This window comes from Podarcis raffonei, chromosome 4 (assembly GCF_027172205.1).
Source record: "Podarcis raffonei isolate rPodRaf1 chromosome 4, rPodRaf1.pri, whole genome shotgun sequence".
Lineage (NCBI taxonomy): Eukaryota > Metazoa > Chordata > Lepidosauria > Squamata > Lacertidae > Podarcis > Podarcis raffonei.
In genome coordinates this window covers 1,540,290-1,559,373 of record NC_070605.1, presented here as the reverse complement: position 1 = coordinate 1,559,373, position 19,084 = coordinate 1,540,290, and the positions used below count along the sequence as shown (strand labels likewise).

The 19,084-nt window shown below is 51.5% G+C and overlaps 2 protein-coding genes across 14 annotated transcripts in view; both read right to left on the bottom strand.

Moving 5' to 3' along the window:
* The window catches only part of LOC128412017 (zinc finger protein 420-like), a 983,187-nt gene that overhangs the window by 419,121 nt on the left and 544,982 nt on the right, over positions 1 to 19,084 (bottom strand). For 3 of the 13 annotated variants that reach the window (XM_053384766.1, XM_053384765.1, XM_053384764.1), the window contains exons 2-4: positions 3,431 to 3,923; positions 3,147 to 3,228; positions 2,773 to 2,855 (exon numbers count right to left, since the gene is read on the bottom strand). The exons of 8 other annotated variants lie outside the window; for them this stretch is intronic. In XM_053384766.1, the coding sequence (XP_053240741.1) occupies positions 2,773 to 2,855; positions 3,147 to 3,228; positions 3,431 to 3,832 (567 nt within the window). In that variant the 5' untranslated portion in view covers positions 3,833 to 3,923. The remainder of the gene's footprint in view (positions 1 to 2,772; positions 2,856 to 3,146; positions 3,229 to 3,430; positions 3,924 to 19,084) is intronic. 2 more of the 13 variants (XM_053384758.1, XM_053384746.1) reach the window with 2 other exon arrangements.
* Positions 13,697 to 16,724, bottom strand: LOC128412157 (cystatin-A-like). The gene is made up of 3 exons (XM_053385021.1): positions 16,602 to 16,724; positions 15,249 to 15,350; positions 13,697 to 13,865 (listed from the first exon to the last, which is right to left on the bottom strand). The coding sequence occupies exons 1-3, from the start codon at positions 16,665 to 16,667 to the stop codon at positions 13,746 to 13,748; spliced, it is 288 nt and encodes a 95-aa protein (XP_053240996.1). The 5' UTR covers positions 16,668 to 16,724; the 3' UTR covers positions 13,697 to 13,745.

The window sequence follows — 19,084 nt, the reverse complement described above, 5'->3', positions numbered from 1 at the left end:
CTTCTTAAACGAGCAATGCAAAGAAATAGAGGAAAACAATAGAATGGGAAGAACCAGAAATCTGTTCAAGAAAATTGGAGATATGAAAGGAACATTTCGTTCAAAGATTACCATAACAAAGGACAAAAGTGGTAAGGACCTAACAGAGGCAGAAGACATCAAGAAGAGGTGGCAAGAATACACAGAGGAATTATACCAGAAAGAGATGGATGTCTCGTACAGCCCAGGTGGTGTGGTTGCTGACCTTGAGCCAGACATCCTGGAGAGTGAAGTCAAATGGGCCTTAGAAAGCACTGCAAATAACAAGGCCAGTGGAAGTGATGGTATTCCAGCTGAACTATTTAAAATTTTAAAAGATGATGCTGTTAAGGTGCTACACTCAATATGCCAGCAAATTTGGAAAACTCAGCAGTGGCCAGAGGATTGGAGAAGATCAGTCTACATACCAATCCCAAAGAAGGGCAGTGCTAAAGAATGCTCCAACTACCGTACAATTGCACTCATTTCACACGCTAGCAAGGTTCCAGAAAGAGAATTCCAGAAAGACATCTACTTCTGCTTCATTGACTATGCAAAAGCCTTTGACTGTGTCGACCACAGCAAACTATGGCAAGTTCTTAAAGAAATGGGAGTGCCTGATCACCTCAACTGTCTCCTGAGAAATCTCTATGTGGGACAAGAAGCTACAGTTACAACTGGATATGGAACAACTGATTGGTTCAAAATTGGGAAAGGAATACGACAAGGCTGTATATTGTCTCCCTGCTTATTTAACTTATATGCAGAATTTATCATGCGAAAGGCTGGGCTGAATGAATCCCAAGCTGGAATTAAGACTGCTGGAAGAAATATCAACAACCTCAGATATGCAGATGACACAACCTTGATGGCAGAAAGTGAGGAGGAATTAAAGAACCTTTTATTGAGGGTGAAAGAGGAGAGCGCAAAATATGGTCTGAAGCTCAATATCAAAAAAATGAAGATCATGGCCACTGGTCCCATCACCTCCTGGCAAATAGAAGGAGAAGAAATGGAGGCAGTGAGAGATTTTACTTTCTTGGGCTCCATGATCACTGCAGATGGTGACAGCAGTCACGAAATTAAGAGACGCCTGCTTCTTGGGAGGAAAGCAATGACCAACCTAGACAGCATCTTAAAAAGTAGAGACATCACCTTGCCAACAAAGTTCCATATAGTTCAAGCTATGGTTTTCCCAGTAGTGATGTATGGAAGTGAGAGCTGGACCATAAAGAAGGCTGATCGCCGAAGAATGGATGCTTTTGAATTCTGGTGCTGGAGGAGACTCTTGAGAGTCCCATGGACTGCAAGAAGATCAAAACTCTCCATTCTGAAGGAAATCAGCCCTGAGTGCTCACTGGAAGGACAGATCGTGAAGCGGAGGCTCCAAGACTTTGGCCACCTCATGAGAAGAGAAGACTCCCTGGAGAAGACCCTGATGTTGGGAAAGATGGAGGGCACAAGGAGAAGGGGATGACAGAGGACGAGATGGTTGGATAGTGCCTTCGAAGCTACAAACATGAGTCTGACCAAACTGGGGGAGGCAGTGGAAGACAGGAGTGCCTGGCGTGCTCTGGTCCAGGGGGTCACGAAGAGTCGGACACGACTAAATGACTAAACAACAACAACAACAACAACAACAACAACAACAACAACAACACTCTCCTCATGCACTGTTCTGGGGAGGGAACGTCAAGGGGAGGAGTGGGGGGGCAGTTCCCTTTGTGCCGCTGATGGGGCTGGTTAGGTGAATCCTGGCCACTGCTGGTTATGGTTTCTCCAAAGCTTAGAAGCCTATTTTAGCAGTCCATGGTCAATGTAGAAATAAAGCAGAAACTACAAATGAATCCTACTGGCAACATTCAGAAGACTGGTATGACAGAGTTATATGGGCAGGAAATCCCACAGTTCACAGCTGGAGTTAACTCTTTATCAGCAAGAACACGATACAGTGGTACCGCGGGTTAAGAACTTAATTTGTTCCAGAGGTCTGTTCTTAACCTGAAACTGTTCTTAACCTGAAGCACCACTTTAGCTAATGGGGCCTCCCACTGCCGCCACACGATTTCTGTTCTCATCCTGAAGCAAAGTTCTTAACCCGAAGTACTATTTCTGGGTTAGCGGAGTGTGTAACCTGAAGTGTATGTAACCCGAGGTACCACTTTATTCACAGACTTGGCTGAGTTTCAGGCCTAATGAGAACAGCAGCTCATTCCCTGAGCCTCTTCCTGCACAAAAGCAGAGAGTGAAGGACCCCAGCTCTCCACAGCTTTCCAAGTGCCCTCCTCTCTGGGGTTACTGGCAAGCGATCCAACAGTGTGCAGTCTGCCTTTGCTCCTCCATTGTCAGACGTCTCCTGGCTCTGAGAGACAAGCAGGGAGGGTGGCTTCTAGCAGAAGGAGAGGGAGGCCCCGATGGCTCCTCCTTCTCCTGACTCACCTCTGCCTCTCGACCTTCCTCCTCCCACTCGCCTCCTTCCTCTTCTGCCTCTGATTCTGCACTGCATTCTGCCACAGAGTCTCCCAGCTCACTAAGCCCTGTTACTTCTTCTGCTTCTGACACCTCCTCTTCCCAGGCTTCTCCCTCTTCTCCCTCTGACCGCTCATCCTTCCTCCACCTCCACTCCTTCATCTCTGAGCCATCATCCCTTCCTGGTTCCCCGGCTGCTTCCTCCCACCATTCCTCTGTGCCCAACCAGTCCATGACATTGCTCCATCCTTCGGCCTCTGTCCCCACAAGGCAGCTTCCCCTGACCTGATCTGGTTCCACAGCCGCTGCTTCCCTTCTGCCCCCATGAAAAGGTGGATAAGGAGGTCTTGCCGGCATTCTTCTGTCACCTGCAAGAGAAAACAGGTAACCAGGATGCCAGGCGTGCCCTCGTCTCTCACAGGTGAAACAGCGCATCTCTAACTACAGATGGGCCTTCCAGAAAGCCTCTCCTGCTGAGAGCATTTGGACGTTTGTGCCCATTTCATATGTTAGTCATGCAGAAATACATCTCTCCTCCTCTGGACCCTTGTTCCCAACTCCCCCTCCCCCCCAAAAAAAGCTTGATGAAAAGAACCCAGAGATTATATGGAAAACCAACAGAATGAGACCAAATGGAGAAAAACCGCCTTCCTCCTTACCCAGTGGCCTCTCTCTGGTGTCCAACGGAGGCCTCTCTGCCTCACAGGAATCCAGGTCCATTTCTGCAAAACGATCCCTTTTCTGAAAGAGCAACAAGGATTCAAAACAGAGAATGGGGTGAAGGATTAAAAAACGAATGTCAGGGCCAACAGCTTTAAAGGTGTCAGATCTCATTCCATGGATGCCTTCCCAGAAAAAGAATGGGCCAACAGCAGAGCATTATGGGATGTTCTCCATCCTGTTTGGAGCCCCTTGGGAGTATCCAGAGGAAAGTCTCTCTCACCTGCTTTCTCTCCTCTGCCTGACTCAGGAGGAAACCTTCGGCCAGGGCCACCGCCTGGGAACTGGTCTCCGCTCCACACTCCCTCACCCAGCTCTCCATCTCCGGTGGAAGGACAGCCAGGAACTGCTCCAAGATCACCAGGTCCAGCATCTCAGCTTTCGTGTGCCTTTCTGGCTTCAGCCACTGACGGTCAAGGTGGTAGAGTCGGCTGCAAACCTCTCGGGGTCCTTTGGCCTCCTGGCAGCAGAACTGCCTCAGCTGCTGGCTCTGCACCTCTGAGCGGAGGGTGTCCTCCTCACCCAGGATCTTCTGCACAGAGTTTTCCCAGAATCCCCCACTGCTCCCAATTTGGTTGGCATGGCCTCTTCCTGCTTCAGGGCCAGCTGTGCCTTGCTCATCCATCTGTGGTCTCAGGAAGCCTCTGAGAGATGGGAAGGAACCCTTTGGTCTTCTGCCAAGTTCTGTCTGTCTGAATGAGAAGCTCTAGCAAATCCTACAAAGCAAATACATTGTTCTGTTACAGAATTTGTAGGTCAGAAGAAACAACAGAATCCGTAAAGAAGCATGTACCAGGGCTGGATGGCACCACAGCCCAAACCATGAGATATCTTCTTTAAAAAGAGGAGAAGGAGAAGAAGGAGAAAGCAGCCTCTAGTTCTCCTATAAGGAATATTGCAATGCAGAATGTGGAGGCAACGGAAGGGGTTTGTGGGTGATTAATCAGCCTGGTTTCTCCTGCCTTCCAATCAATGCATGAAGCCAGAACTGACTGACAAGGGAGTCATTAGTATCTTTTGAAAAATGGATTCTTGGCTGTAGTGGGGGTCCTCACCTGGGGGTCCTCAGGAGTTGCTCTCTCCCCCCCCCCCCCCCCCGCTTCTGTTTTTGCACTTTGACTCTACAACGCTCTCCAGAAAGACTCCTGGGGTGGGGTCTCTTTTCCTTTGCTCTGAGGGCCAGGAATGTATCTGGCCAACCCCCTGAGGGCCAAGTGGGCAGAGCCAAAGACATCTCCCTTGAAATTTAGGTGGCTAATTTATTATGATTATTCTATTAGATAGCTTAACACGAGGGGATGGCTGCCGTGGCCTCCGTGGGGAGCTGCCCTGGGAGACACTGGGAAACTGGTCCCCAATGCAGCAGCCAGACTCTGGGCTGGGATCCCTCTCTTTATTCCTGGCCTTTCTCTCCCACTTTTCTTCCTCCCTCCCTGGGGGGTTTTCTTTGGGGGGGGGCTAGTCCACCTCCGGAAAACCATTTGCACATGTTTCTTCTTTTGTGCAATGACGCTGAGTTAAAGTCCTAGTTACTCCTTTGTTTGAAGAAGGGAGATTTCGTGGGTCATTGTTTTTCTGAAGGGGGGGCGCGGAAGGCCAAATGAGTTTGGGATCCTCTGATCTGCAGGAAGGAGAGCGTGGCAGACCTGGCCCCTCCCTGGCAGGACCCTCTCCTCCCTGACTTGGGGGTCCCCCCCCTGCAGGAGCAGATCAGGCCCCCCCCCGGCCTCCTCCCCTGCTGCAGCCCTGCGACCCCCCCCCCGTCTCCCCACTGGGGGGAGAGGAGACTCACCAGATCCCAGGAGGGGGCAGCGAAAGCCCTTGCAGGAAAGACACCAAAGCAGGAAAGGACTGCGGGATGGGGGGGCTTGGCTCTGGAGGACCTGGCCCCCATTGCTTCCTGTCCTCTCTAGGAATGCAGCTCAGTTCCCTTTAACCCTTGCAAAGCCAAGTCCGCCCAGCTCAGCCCTCTCTCGCTTTACTGCCTCCCTGGCTCTGCCTATGGTAAGAGATGCTGGGGGTGGCGGCTCTTGTTTGGGCTCTGAGCCTCTCCCTCCCTTGGCCAGAAATTTCAGTAGCAGCTTGCAGGGGAAAGGGCTTTGCAGGAGGCAAGGAAGCTCCTCCTAGAATTCCGGAGTGGAGAGATAGGAGGGGATCCCAGGGTCATCTAGTCCAACCCCAGCAATGCAGGAATCTCAGCTGAAGCATCCATGGCAGATGGCCGTCCGATCTGTTCTTAGAAACCTCCAAGGAAGGAGAGTCCACCGCCTCCCCAGGGAGACAAGAAAGAAGATTCCACCTAAACATTAGGAAGAACTTCCTGACAGTAAGAGCTGTTTGACAGTGGAATTTGCTGCCAAGGAGTGTGGTGGAGTCTCCTTCTTTGGAGGTCTTTAAGCAGAGGCTTGACAACCATATGTCAGGAGTGCTCTGATGGTGTTTCCTGCTTGGCAGGGGGTTGGACTCGATGGCCCTTGTGGTCTCTTCCAACTCTATGATTCTATGATTCTATGAAATGACCACACAACAACAGCAAGTGCGTCAGGGGAAATTCGCACAGAACTGCTGGCAAATTTTCCTGGGGATTTTAAAGACTAAAATTGCAAATTGTGGCAGAAATGCAGGAAGCTGAATTTAAGGTTGGAAACCTGAGGAACTGAGAGGACCAAAACTGGCATTTGTGCCCGTCTTTAGCACTGGCTCTCTCTGCCCCCCCAAAATGAAGAGGCTTGAATGCCATGTCTCCCCCGCCTCAGTGAGCCTAAGGAAAACACCCTCCAGAGTCCTTGGGGTTGGGTACCCTCCCTGCCCTTCCGCCTGGGGAAACTGGCAAGTGGGCAGGTGGGTGGGGATGGAACACCCCCCTTTTCTCCTTGGCTCTCTGTGAGTGTGGGCGAAGAAGGGGTTCCCTCCTTGCTCGTGTTCCAAGGATGCTGGCTGTGATGGGGCTATTTGGTCTGGCGCAACCGGCTCGCTCAGTCGTCGTTCTGGTTCCAGTGTCCTTTCGGCCTCACGGGTCCTCTCTGTATTTACTGATTCTGCCTCTCCTGCTGGCCCCTCGTGCTCTATGGGCCTCACTGCCCCACTGTTCCCTTGGGACTCCTCTGACCTGTCCTCCTCCTCCTGGTTTTCTCCCGGGAATCGTCGCCGTATCTGGTCGCAGTGGCGGCGCCAGCATTGCCCCCCATCTGTTAGCACCTCGTACGACACGGGGCCAGTGACCCTGGTGACTGTGGCGGGTACCCATGCTGGGCCTGCCCCAAAATTCTTTGCGTACACTGGGTCCTGGGCCTCGAAGGTCCGGGGGTTCCTGCCTTCCCCCACCACTACCTCATCCTGAGCTCTATCGGGGTGAATGCGGTCCAATCTGATTGCAAGGCGCCGACCCATTAGTAGTTCAGCGGGGCTCCGGCCAGTCGTTGAGCTGGGGGTGCTGTGCTGTGCTAGAAGGAATGTGGCAAGGCGGTACTCCCAATCCCCTTGCGTCATGCGGCAAAGGGTGTCCTTGGTGGTCCGCACCATGCGTTCTGCTTGGCCATTGGTGGCAGGATGGAATGGCGCCGAACGGATGTGGCAGATGGCGTTCTGCGCTGTGAAGGTTTGGAATTCTCCTGACGTAAATGCAGTCCCGTTGTCTGAGACGAGAGTGTCAGGGAGCCCGTGGGTTGCAAACAGCCTGCGTAGTACCCGGATGGCTGCGGACGTAGAAGTGGACAGTACCAGTGCGACTTCCAGCCATTTGGTGTAGGAGTCCACCACTATGAAGAATGTTTTCCCCTGAAAGGGCCCAGCGAAGTCCACATGCAGGCGTGACCATGGTGCTCGGGCGGACTCCCAGGACTGGACTGGGGCCCTTGGGGGATCTGGGCGGGATTCTTGGCAGGCCTGGCAGTGTTTGACCCAGGCCTCTATCTCTCCGTCGATCCCCGGCCACCACACATAACTCCTGGCAAGGGCCTTCATTCTTACTACCCCTGGGTGTGTCTCGTGTAGGGCTGTGAGGACCCTTTTGCGGAGGGGCTGGGGAACAACGACCCTGCTTCCCCATAACAGGCACCCCTTGTGGGCCGACAGTTCATGTTTGCGGGTTGTGTAGCCGGCGAATTCTGGCCCGGGGCTGCTGCTGGGCCATCCCCTCCACACCCAGTCCAGGACCCGGGAGATGACCCTATCTTTCTTGGAATGGTGTGCAACTTCTTGTGCCTGAATGGGGCGGTCGGGAAGCAGCTCCAGGCTCATAACCTCTTGTGCAGGTGCTGGGTCGGGGCCTGTTTCCGGTAGTGGTAGCCTGCTGAGGGCATCCGCATGGCCCATCGCCTTCCCCGGACGGTGAATCAGTGCATACTGGTAGCTGGCAAGGAAAATTGACCACCTGAGGACGCGAGGAGACAGCACTTAGGGGGTCTGCTTTTCAGGGGCAAATAAGCCAAGCAACGGCTTGTGGTCAGTCACCACGGTGAAGGGCCGCCCGTACAAGAAATCATGGAATTTTTTTACTCCCTTCACGATTGCCAGACCCTCCTTGTCGATTTGCGAGTAGTTCCGCTCGGTTGCGTTGAGTGTCTGGGAAAAGTATGCCACCGGTACCTCTCTTCCATCCGGGAGTTGGTGTCCCAGGACAGCGCCAATTCCATAGGGCGAGGCATCGCATGCTAGCACCACCGGCAGCCTCTCGTCGAAGTGTGCCAAGACCGAGTTTGAGACAAGCAAGTCCTTGACTGCCTGGAATGCGGCCTCCTGGCGCTGGCCCCACACCCAAGGGGCCCGCTTGTCCAGGAGTCTGTGTAGGGGCTCTGCTACCGCCGCCTTGTGGGGAAGGAAGGAATGGTAAAAGTTCAATAGTCCCAAGAAGGCCTGAAGTTCAGTCTTGTTCTTGGGCGCTGGGGCATCACAAATGGCCCGTACCTTGTCCCCAGTCGGGTGGACCCCTTCTGCGTCCACCATAAATCCCAGAAAGTCCACCTGAGGCACTCCTAGTAGACATTTTTCCCGCTTCACCTTGAGACCCGCCGTCTGGAAACGGTGCAGAACGGTGCGGAGGCGGTCCTCAAACTCCTCTGGTGTGGGCCCGGCAATCAACACATCATCGAAGAAGGGGGTGACGCCAGGAATCCCTTTAAGTAGAGAGTCCATTAGATTCTGGAATATGCCTGGTGCCACGCTGACACCGAATTGCAGCCGCTTTACCCTGAATGCTCCTCTGTGCGTCACAATCGTCTGTGCCTCTGCTGTGGCCTCATCTACTGGCAGCTGTTGATATGCTTGGGCCAAGTCCAGCTTGCCAAAAATTTTCGACCCAGCCAGGGTGGCAAGAACATGGCTGACCACTGGCACTGGGTATGCATGGGCCGTGAGGGCCTTGTTTATGGTACATTTGTAGTCTGCGCAGATGCGGACTGAACCATTAGGCTTGACGGGCGTGACGATTGGGGTTTCCCAGGGGGCATTAGGCACCGGCTCCAGCACTCCTTGCTCCACGAGCCGGTCCAATTCCTCGTCTATATGGGGTTTCAGGGCGAACGGGACCCGGCGGGCCTTGAGCCTGACCGGTCGTACTGCGGGGTCAAGCTGTAGAGCAATGGGGGGGCCCGTATACTGTCCCAATTTCCCATCGAAAACCCCCGGAAATTCCTTGCATATGGCGTCCACGTCCACTTGTAAGCTAGTGTGGTTCACCCCGGTGACGGCTAGCCCCAGTGGTCCAAACCATGCCAATCCCAGTAAGCTAATGTAGGGGCCCTTGACCACAAGCAAGTCCAGTTGCCGCGTCCGCCCTCGGTATTGCACCCTGAAGGTCCCCACCCCCATTGTGGGGACCTTACGTTTTTGGAAGTCCCGGAGGGTGAATGGGGCCGGCCTGAGTTTGGGACCCCCAGTAGGACACAGTTTCCTTAAGGTCCTTGCCGAGATTATGGATAGAGTTGAACCCGTGTCAAGCTCCATGCGGCATGGGGCCCCCTCTATCTGTACGTCAACATAAATTTTCTCTACGTTGGGGTGGGGCAACTGGTATACCTGGAAGTCCGTGAGCTCCGTCGAGTTGCCTTGGTGCGTTGGGCCCCGGGACCTGGGGCTCTTGGATTGGTCATCTGATGCCTGGCGTCGGGTGGGCCGAGCCCGACACAACCGGGCGATGTGTCCCAATTTTCTGCACTGCCTGCACTCTGCGTTGCGGAAACGGCAGGTCCTCCTCTCGTGACTTTCTCCACAGCTTGCGCAGTTCCCTCCTTCTCGTCGAGGCAGCTGTGGTATGTGGGCTGCTTGAGTGCGCTGCTGTACTCGGTGCACCTCCTCCCTGTCGGATCCTGAGTCGTCGGTGAGGTCTTCATGGTGGACCCTCGGTTGGGACAGCTGGCTCTGCCGTGCCTCTTGCGTCGACCTCTCGGCAGCTTCCGTTGCCAGGGCCTCCTCCAGAGCGGCCTGGAACGTTAGGTCCTTCTTAGCGTAGAGGCGTCGTTGCAGCTTCTCATCCTTCAGGCCACCGACGAGGCGGTCACGAAGCATGTTCTCCAGCTCTGAGAAGTTGCAGAACCGGGCGGCTTGGCGGAGAGAGGTCACAAACCCATTTATGGTTTCCCCAGGGGCTTGCCGCTTTGCGTAGAAGGCATTTCGACGAGCCACCACTGAGGGCTGTGGTGAAAAGTGCCCCTTCAGCTGTTCCATTATTGTTTTGTATGGAACAGTAGCGACGTCTTCAGGCGCAAGGAGAGTCCGGGCGATTTCACACATCTCCTCTCCGCAGACGCTGAAGAATATCGCCCTCTTCTTGGCGTCTTCTTCATCGGTGACCCCTTTGGCTTCTAGGAGGAAGGTGAAACGGGAGGCGTACGCTTCCCAGTCTCCAGATGCTGGGTTGAACGGCGAGAAGCTGCTGTCGGTTGCCATTCTGAGTTCCTTGTGTCCCGGAGCTGAAGCCTGGATACACGGTGCGAGGCAGCGGTGCGGCAGGTGGCGGTGCTGCGGTGCTGTGTGTGGCAGTCAGCTCAGCGGGATCCCACCTTCGTCGCCAGTGAAATATACTAAGAGTCACAAAGTGATTTCATGCTCTTTATTCAGCTCATAGTGGTGAGGAGGAATGAATGAATGTCCCCTCAAAGTATCTGCTTTATATACATTATTTACACAATGGGCTGCACCTGATTGGCTAATTCCGGAATTCTACTGTAAGCCAATCAGGTTGTGGATTCACTTCTATCTGGAGCATGATTGGGTAGTTCCTGCCAACCAATCATACTGCTGCATTGTTCTAGGACCAATCAGACTGCTGCATTCTGAATCCTATTGTTCTAGGACCAATCAGACTGCTGCCTTTTGGATCCTATTGTTCTAGGACCAATCAGACTGCTGCAGTTTGGATCCTATTCAACTCAGTACATAACACATGCCAACCATTTCCCTACTCAAAGCATCCCCACCGCCCACCCATTGGCTCCCCGACCCACATCAAAGGGCTCACAATGCCCACCCAGCCCACTCACTCATGGCACTGCGCTGCCCCGGCTCACAGGATCAGGGCAGGGGCTGCAGGGATTCCTGGCATGAGATCTCGGCCCCTTCTCCAAACCCCACACACTTTGCAGGCTGCAAAACACCAGATCTCAGTGCGGGAGGTGGAGAGAGAAGACCCAGCAAATCAGACTCAGTTGGATGAGGAATATAAGCCTCACAGTCCCACCTTCTCTCCCTCCTTCCCCTTTTCTGCCAGGGGGCCCAGGAGAGTCTCCCCTCCCCTGGGCCACCCAGAGACTTCTGGGCCCCTGAGCATCCAGCTGGTCCTCTCTGACCAGGCCCCACGGAGGCCCCCCTGGGCCCCCCAGCACAGAGGAGCCCCTGGGCAGAGCCCTCTGCTGCCTCTCCCCACAGACACCAGCCTTCCTCCTCCTTGGCGCCTAAGATCTCTGAGGTCCCCTGAGGGCAAGTGGCCGGCAGACGCTTGGAAAAAGGGAGGCTGGTTGAGACAGAAGTTTCCCAGACTTGTGCAGTGACTCAACTGGACTTGGGGGGGGTCCCAAGGTGGGGGAGCCCTGCTGCTGCCCCCAGGGCCTGGGGGGGGGCATCTCTGGCCATGTTCCCAGAAGCCACCAGGGCCAGTGTGGTGTAGTGGTTAAGAGCGGTAGTCTTGTAATCTGGGGAACCGGGTTCGTGTCTCCGCTCCTCCACATGCAGCTGCTGGGTGACCTTGGGCCAGTCACACTTCATTGAAGTCTCTCAGCCCCAGAGTGTTTGTTGTGGGGGAGGAAGGGAAAGGAAATTGTTAGCTGCTTTGAGACTCCTTTGGGTAGTGATAAAGCGGGATATCAAATCCAAACTCTTCTCTGCCTCCACAGTCAGAGGCAGCGATGCTTCTGAATGCCAGGTGCTGGAATTGCAGGAGGAGAGACTTGCTCTGGGGCCCGGATCCTGCGTTTGCGCTTCCCCTTGGGGAGAACAGGACGCTGGACTCATTGGGCCCCCTTTGGCCTGACCCAGCCTGCTCTTCTTATGCTGAGAGAGAGAGAGGTTACAGGTAAGGCAGCCGTGTTGGTCTGCCGTAGTCAAACCAAATTTAAAAATTCCTTCCAGTAGCATCTTCCAGTGATGCTCTCTAAGGTGCTACTGGAAGGAATTTTTTAATTTTGTTTTGAGAGAGAGGTTGTCTGTTTGTCTGGACTCTTTAGGACGGGGCGGGTCCGGCTTGAGGAGCGCATGAGGCCCCCGGGCCCCCCCATGTGGCTCTCCAGACTGTTTTGGGCCAGCCCTGTGGGGCAGGTCCAGGTGGGGTGGAGGCCACGCTTCCCAAGTCCTGGCACCCGGCTGACGGGCCCCTGGAGGACCTGGAGGAGGACTTCTCCTGGGGCTGTGGGTGCAGCAGGAGGGTGTGTGAGTGGAGCAGCCCTGGGTGCCTCTGAGGAGACCTGTTTGTGGGAGATTTGGGGGATATCAGGCAGGAGGCGCCTCCTGGCAGGCGGCTGATAAAGGCGGCCCCTCCTGATAGCTCCGCGGAGGAGACCTCAGCCTCTGGCGCCAGGAGCTTCTGAGGGGGGTGGCATTCGCTGCCTGAGCAAAGGGAACAGGTGGCACCAGCCGCCTCCCTCGATGGCTTCCTGCTACTACTATTTTCAAGGAACTTTGTGTTGTTGGTCTTTATGTTTTCGGCCACATGTTCCTCTGAGTCTTTTTGAGCATCCTTTCCCGTCTGCTTGCACTTTTTTATGGCCACATTCTGCGTTCCAGTTTGCTTCTCATGTTACATTTTTAAGAGTTTCACAGTGATTTGCCCCTCTAGGTTTTGACTTTCTAACTTCCTTCATACCAACCTTCCTCTATGGAAATCAAATGTGCCCCTTGTTGCAGGAATTTATGTATAGGGTTTTTTTTTTTATGGGGGTAGCTGCCCACTACCAAAAATCAGCACAATCACTTTTGTGTCTTTTGTGACTTGTCCCCACAAAACACTTCATCACAGTTTCTTCCTATCTATTCAAAGGGCCTCTGCTGCATGTTACCAAATGTAAGAATTCACTGGTAAATGTATCTATGTACTGGCTCACTGGGAAAACTTCAGAAATTCCTATAGACATGTGAGCTCAGCTCCTCAGCAGCCCCTCTGCCTGAGGGATAATCCCTGGCATCCTGATACCTGAGTGCCAGACAGGCAGCCATTCCAGAAATAACAAACCCAGATGAAGACAAAAGGGTGTGATGAACTTGGCTGGGAAACAGGGAAATGTAAATATCTCTTTTGTTCCACTTGATGGGTGTTTGGTGGAGGGCAAGGGGAACCATGGGGCAGGTCCAGGATGCTCAGATTACTGCCACCAGACCTCCCCTTTCATGATGTAACGGTGATGTATTAGTGATGTAGTTGGGGGGGTGTAACCTGGGGATTAGCAGTTAATAAAAACAAAAAAAAATTTCCTTCCAGTAGCACCTTAAAGACCAGGTGCTACTGGAAGGAAAAAAAAATTTTGTTTTGACTATGGCAGATCAACACGGCTACCTATCTGTAACTGCAGCTAATAAAAGTTTGGGTTCTCTTTTGTTTGGGGCTTCCATCTTGTTCCACCTGGTGTCAGGTGGGAGTCCTGTCGCGACAGTCTTCAATAAAGACCAAGCCTACTGGCTGCTGTTTTTTTCTGGTCTTCCTGGCTGGTGTCCTTGTTTTTTGTCCAAGGGAGCCCTCGGATTTCTCCGTTAACACCCTGATAACACTCTATCTAAGACCAAGCCCCCCACATCGCCCCTCTTGCCCCCCGAAAGGGAGGCCTCCCGGAGAGCCTCTCTCACCGCTGCCCTCCCTAGACTGGCATTCATGGAAGGGGTGGCATCGAAGGCGACCTCCATTACAGCTGTTCCTTGCCGCACCCGCTTCCTCCCCATAAATGCCACCTTTCTCTCTCTCTCTCCCTTCCCCTTCCAGGGGCTGCTGGGGGCCTTCCTCTCGCCCCACAGCTCGTTCCCTCTCCCTCCCCTTGCACAACTTCTCAAAGGCAGAGACTCTTTCCAAGACCTCCTCTTTATTGAAAGAGCTCCTAAAGCTCTTGAGCTCTCTGCTGCTGCTAGAAGTAGTTGATGGGGTCCGTCCTGGTGTGGTTCAGCTCGTAGCCGTGGAGCGTGAGATCGCCTGAAAGGTTCTGGAACACACGAAGGTGGGCGTATTTGTCCTCCGCATACCGGACCTGGGAGGAGGAGGAGGAGGAGGAGGGAAGAAGACAGAAAGGGTGTCACCAGCAGAGACCGCCTGACCGATGGTTCCTCTAGAAGCTAGAACTTTGGATGTACAGAAGTGGAAAGAGAAAGGACAACCAACGAAGGAGAAACGGCTTGTGAAACAGATGGAATATTCTGAAATGGTGAGATTTTGTTCTGTGAACCGCCCTGAGACCTCTGGGTATGGGGCAGGATATAAATCCAATAAAAAATAATAATAAATAATAATAAACTGCCAAATTAAGAGGACGTAATGACAAAGGGTTTAAGGAGGAATGGGAACCGCTGGTGGATTACCTATCAAATTATCACCCAGTTATGAAGTCATGGGCAGGATTTGAAATATGAGCAGCGGATGAACGAAAGATTGAACGGCAGTGAGGTTTAGATGATAAAAATATTTCTGTTATAAAACAGCTAATAAAAATGAGTGAAAAACAAACATCAGGCAAGGAGATTTGAAAAGTAAAAAAGAAACATGGTAAAGGTAAAGGTAACCCGAGGTACCACTGTACCTCCAAAGGCTATAAAAACTCCTATTAAAGGTAAAGGGACCCCTGACCATTAGGTCCAGTCGTGGCCGACTCTGGGGTTGCGGCGCTCATCTCGCTTTATTGGCCGAGGGAGCCGGCGTACAGCTTCCGGGTCATGTGGCCAGCATGACTAAGCCACTTCTGGCGAACCAGAGCAGCGCACGGAAACGTCGTTTACCTTCCTGCCGGAGCGGTACCTATTTATCTACTTGCACTTTGATGTGCTTTCAAACTGCTAGGTTGGCAGGAGCAGGGACAGAGCAACCGGAGCTCACCCCATCGCAGGGATTCGAACTGCCAACCTTCTGATCGGCAAGTCCTAGGCTCAGTGATTTAACCCACAGCGCCACCTGCTGTGTATATGATGATAAATGCTTTGAAATATTGTTGGACACTTAATAAAAATGTTGTCAAAACAAAAAAAAAATTTCTTTCCAGTAGCACCTTAAAGACCGGTCTTTAAGGTGCTACTGGAAGGAAAAAAAAAATTTGTTTTGACTATGGCAGACCAACACGGCTACCTTTCTGTAACTAAAAATGTTGTGTTGTGCTGTGTTGTATATCCATCCGACATCTGTTTAAAAACCTCCAGGGAAGGCGAGGCCATCACTTTCCATGGGAGTCCATTACTGTCAGACGTCTCTTGCCCTCAGAAATTTATTCCTAAGATTTACCGTACTCAGATTCTCCTTGGAGAATGTCTCAAAACGGCCTGGTGTCTCTTAGCAGGATGAGAGCCATGCCTGCCCCTGGAGGTCCTTGGAGGAAAAGCTGATATAGAGATGCAATAAATAAACCCGCCAGGAAAGGGCCACTGACCTTGAGGAAGTAGTTGGTGCCAGCCACCACCTGAGTCCTGAACTCAGTGACCTCAAAGAGGTTGAATGCCTGGTTCACTTTTGCTTCCAGCTGACATTTCACCTGCGGAAGGAAGGCAAAGCCTGATGGTTGTGGCAGCAGGAAGCTGAAAGGGCCCCGAGGGTGGGAGGAGAGAGGCTTGGCTCACTCAGGGGGCCAGAAGAGGCCACTGGAGGTTCCCTGGGACAGGCGAGGGGGGGAAGCTTTTGGCACCAGCCCCTCCCCATTGGAAACCCTCCTAGTGCTTTGGCCATCCTGGCCGGGAGCTGGTTGGAGTTGCGCGCTTGGAGAGCACAAGGCCCCAAAGGCTTTCATAGAATCATCGACTTGTAGAGTTGGAAAGGGGCCCCCAAGGGGCATCTAGTCCAACCCCCGCAATGCAGGGGTCTCAGCTCAAGCATCCAGGACAGAGGGCCACCCAACCTCTGCTTAAAGACCTCCAGGGAAGGAGAGTCCACCATCTCCCCAGGGAGACTGGTCCGCCATCAAACATCTCTTACTGTCAGAAAACCCAAATCTCTTTTCTGGTAACTTGAAGCCAGAGGTGCATTTTAAATAAAAAGACACATTCTACTCATGTAAAAACACGCTGATTCCCAGACCGTCCGCGGGCCAGATTTAGAAGGCGATTGGGCCAGATCCGGCCCCCAGGCCTTAGTTTGCCTACCTATATCCTAACCCCTAAAGTAGGAGAAAACAAACTTGCTCCCTCTTGCATGTGACAGCCCATAAGATATTTGAAGATGGCTACCATATCTTCTCTCAGTCTCCTCTTTTCCAGGCTAAACATACTCAGCTCCTTCAACCGCTCCTCATACGGCTTGCCTTCCAGACCCTTGATCACCCTGGTCTCCCTCCTCTGCATACCTTCCAGCTTGTCCACATCCTTCTTGAATTGTGGTGCCCAGAACTGGACACAATATTCTAGGTGTGGTCTGACCAAGGCAGGATAGAGTGGGACTATGGCTTCCCTTGATCTGGACACTAGACTTCTGTGGATGCAGACTAGAATAGCATTAGTCTTTTTTGCTGCTGCGTCACACTGTGGACTCATGATGACCTTGTGGTCCACTGAGACCCCTAGATTCTTTTCACATGTACAGCTAGCGCTGACATTTGGGAATCCTTGAGAAACAGGCCTCAACACGGCCGTCATTTTCCACAGTGAGTCAAGAAAAGGCTCTTAGTGCAACGAGGCTGGAAGCCAGACTTCCCCACCTCTATTCTGTCTCCAGAAGAGGCAGAGCCCCAGAGCCCCTCTCTGCCTGCTGGTGGTGGAGGGGGAGAGGAATCTGTGGGGAGAGGGCAGCTCACCTGGTCAGCGATGGCCTGAATCTCAGGAGTGGCCGGTTGGGTGGGGGATAATCCTCCAAGACTCATGGTGGCTCTGAAGGAAGATGTGCAGCAGGTCTGAAGCAAGAGAGCCGAAGGAGGGAGGGATGGGGCACACACCTTTTTATTCTCAGGCAGCCCCCACCTCTTCTTGGGCAACATCAGGTGCAGAGGTGGCTGACGGCCAAGGCTGGCGTCATGTTGGAAGGAAGGAGCATTGCTCATCAAACTCTGGCATGAGGAGACACATCCCATCTCTGACAGAGGAGGGAACTGCTGCTGGCAAGGAGAAGGGGGCTGCCTGGCTGCCTGCTCCCAAATTCCATTGCAACCCCTTGCGAGGCCATAGCAGACCTCAACGGTCACATTCCCTGGGGAAGAAGGGGCATGACAGTCCTCTGTGCGCCAGTAGCAGTTTAGTCCTGCTGACCACATGACCCAGAAAACTGTGGACAAACACCAGCTCCCTTAGCCTGAAAGCGAGATGAGCGCCGCAACCCCATAGTCGCCTTCAACTGGACCTAACTGTCCAGGGGTCATTTACCTTTACTTTAGTAACTCTCCCAATTATGGCTTGCCTAGAAGAGACAGAGGCACTCCTGAGATGCACAAGGAAGGAAGAACCTGGGGAAACACCCGCTTCCCTGAGGCTAAAACCTGCCAGTCTCTGCCACCCACCTCTTTCCAAGGAACTGTGCATGACTCCTTTTGAGGGAGGGAAAACCTTTGACTCAGCTCTGCTGCTTGACATTCCGGTTCTGCTCAGCCCAACTATAATAATAATAATAATTTATTATTTATACCCTGCCCATCTGGCTTTGCAATCAGTATTCTTGCTGCTGTTGTAGCATACATAAAGAAAGTTCTATCCTCCTTTGGCACCAATTGGCCGACTATGCCCAAGAGAAAGGCCTCTGGTTTCTTCAGGAAGGTATATTTAAATACCTTTTTCATTTCATTATATATCATCTCCCAGAAAGCCTTAATCTTTGGGCACGTCCACCAAAGGTGAAAGAATGTACCTTCAGTTTCTTTACATTTCCAACATTTATTATCGGGCAAATGATAGATTTTTGCAAGCTTGACTGGTGTCATGTACCACCTGTATATCATTTTCATAATATTCTCTCTTAGGGCATTACATGCCATAAATTTCATACCTGTGGTCCACAACTGTTCCCAGTCAGCAAACATAATATTATGTCCAACATCTTGTGCCCATTTAATCATAGCAGATTTAACCGTTTCATCCTGTGTATTCCATTTCAACAGCAAGTTATACATTCTTGAAAGTATCTTAGTTTTGGGATCTAACAGCTCAGTTTCCAATTTTGATTTTTCCACCTGGAAGCCAATTTTTTTGTCCAAATTATAAGCCTCCCTTATTTGATAATAGTGAAGCCAGTCTCACACTTTGTCTTTTAATTTCTCAAAACTTTGCAATTTCAATTTGTCTCCTTCTTGCTCCAAAATCTCCCAATATTTCGGCCATTTGGCCTCCATATTGAGCTTTTTCTGAGCCTTTGCTTCCATCGGTGACAACCACCTTGGGGTTTTATTTTCAAGTAAGTCTTTATATCTTATCCAGACATTAAACAATGCTTTCCTGACAATATGGTTTTTAAATGCTTTATGTGCTTTAACCTTGTCGTACCACAAATATGCATGCCACCCAAAAACGTTATTAAAACCTTCTAAATCCAAAATGTCTGTGTTCTCAAGAAGCAGCCAGCCTTTCAACCAGCAGAATGCTGCTGATTCATAATAAAGTTTAAGGTCTGGCAGGGCAAATCCACCTCTTTCCTTTGCATCAGTTAGTATTTTAATTTTTATTCTGGGCTTCTTGCCCTGCCAGACAAATCTAGAAATATCTCTCTGCCACTTCTTGAAACAGTCCATTTTGTCCAAAATTTGCAATGATTGAAACAAAAATAACATTCTTGGCAATACATTCATCTTTATAACAGCAATTCGACCCAACAAGGAAAGCTTCAAATTTGACCATATTTCTAGGTCCTTTTTCACTTCTGACCAACATTTCTCATAATTGTCTTTAAATAAGTTTAAGTTCTTAGCAGTCATATTAACCCCCAGGTATTTTACTTTCTTAACCAGTGTTAAACCTGTCTCCTTCTGAAAGCTCTCTTTCTCAATCGGTGTTAAATTTTTCTCAAGAACTTTAGTTTTTAACTTGTTCAACTTGAATCCTGCCACATGACCAAATTCTTGAATCAGTTCTAATACTCTTTTAGTACTAGATTCTGGCTCCTGTAACATCAATACTAAGTCATCTGCAAAAGCTTTCAGTTTGTATTGTTTGGCTCCGACCCGTATACCTTTAATCAGACGGTCCCTTCTAATCATATTTAGCAAAACCTCCAGGACCGAAATAAAAAGCAATGGGGAAATTGGGCAGCCTTGTCGTGTACCTTTCTCTATCTTAAATTCCTCTGTCACCACATTAT

Excerpts from the sequence above, each read along its gene's own strand:
- LOC128412157 (XM_053385021.1), bottom strand. The coding sequence starts at position 16,667 with ATGAGTCTTGGAGGATTATCCCCCACCCAACCGGCCACTCCTGAGATT. Across the intron at positions 15,351-16,601 it reads TTCAGGCCATCGCTGACCAG|GTGAAATGTCAGCTGGAAGC; the intron begins GTGAGCTGCCCT and ends TTCCTTCCGCAG. Across the intron at positions 13,866-15,248 it reads GCACCAACTACTTCCTCAAG|GTCCGGTATGCGGAGGACAA; the intron begins GTCAGTGGCCCT and ends TCCTCCTCCCAG.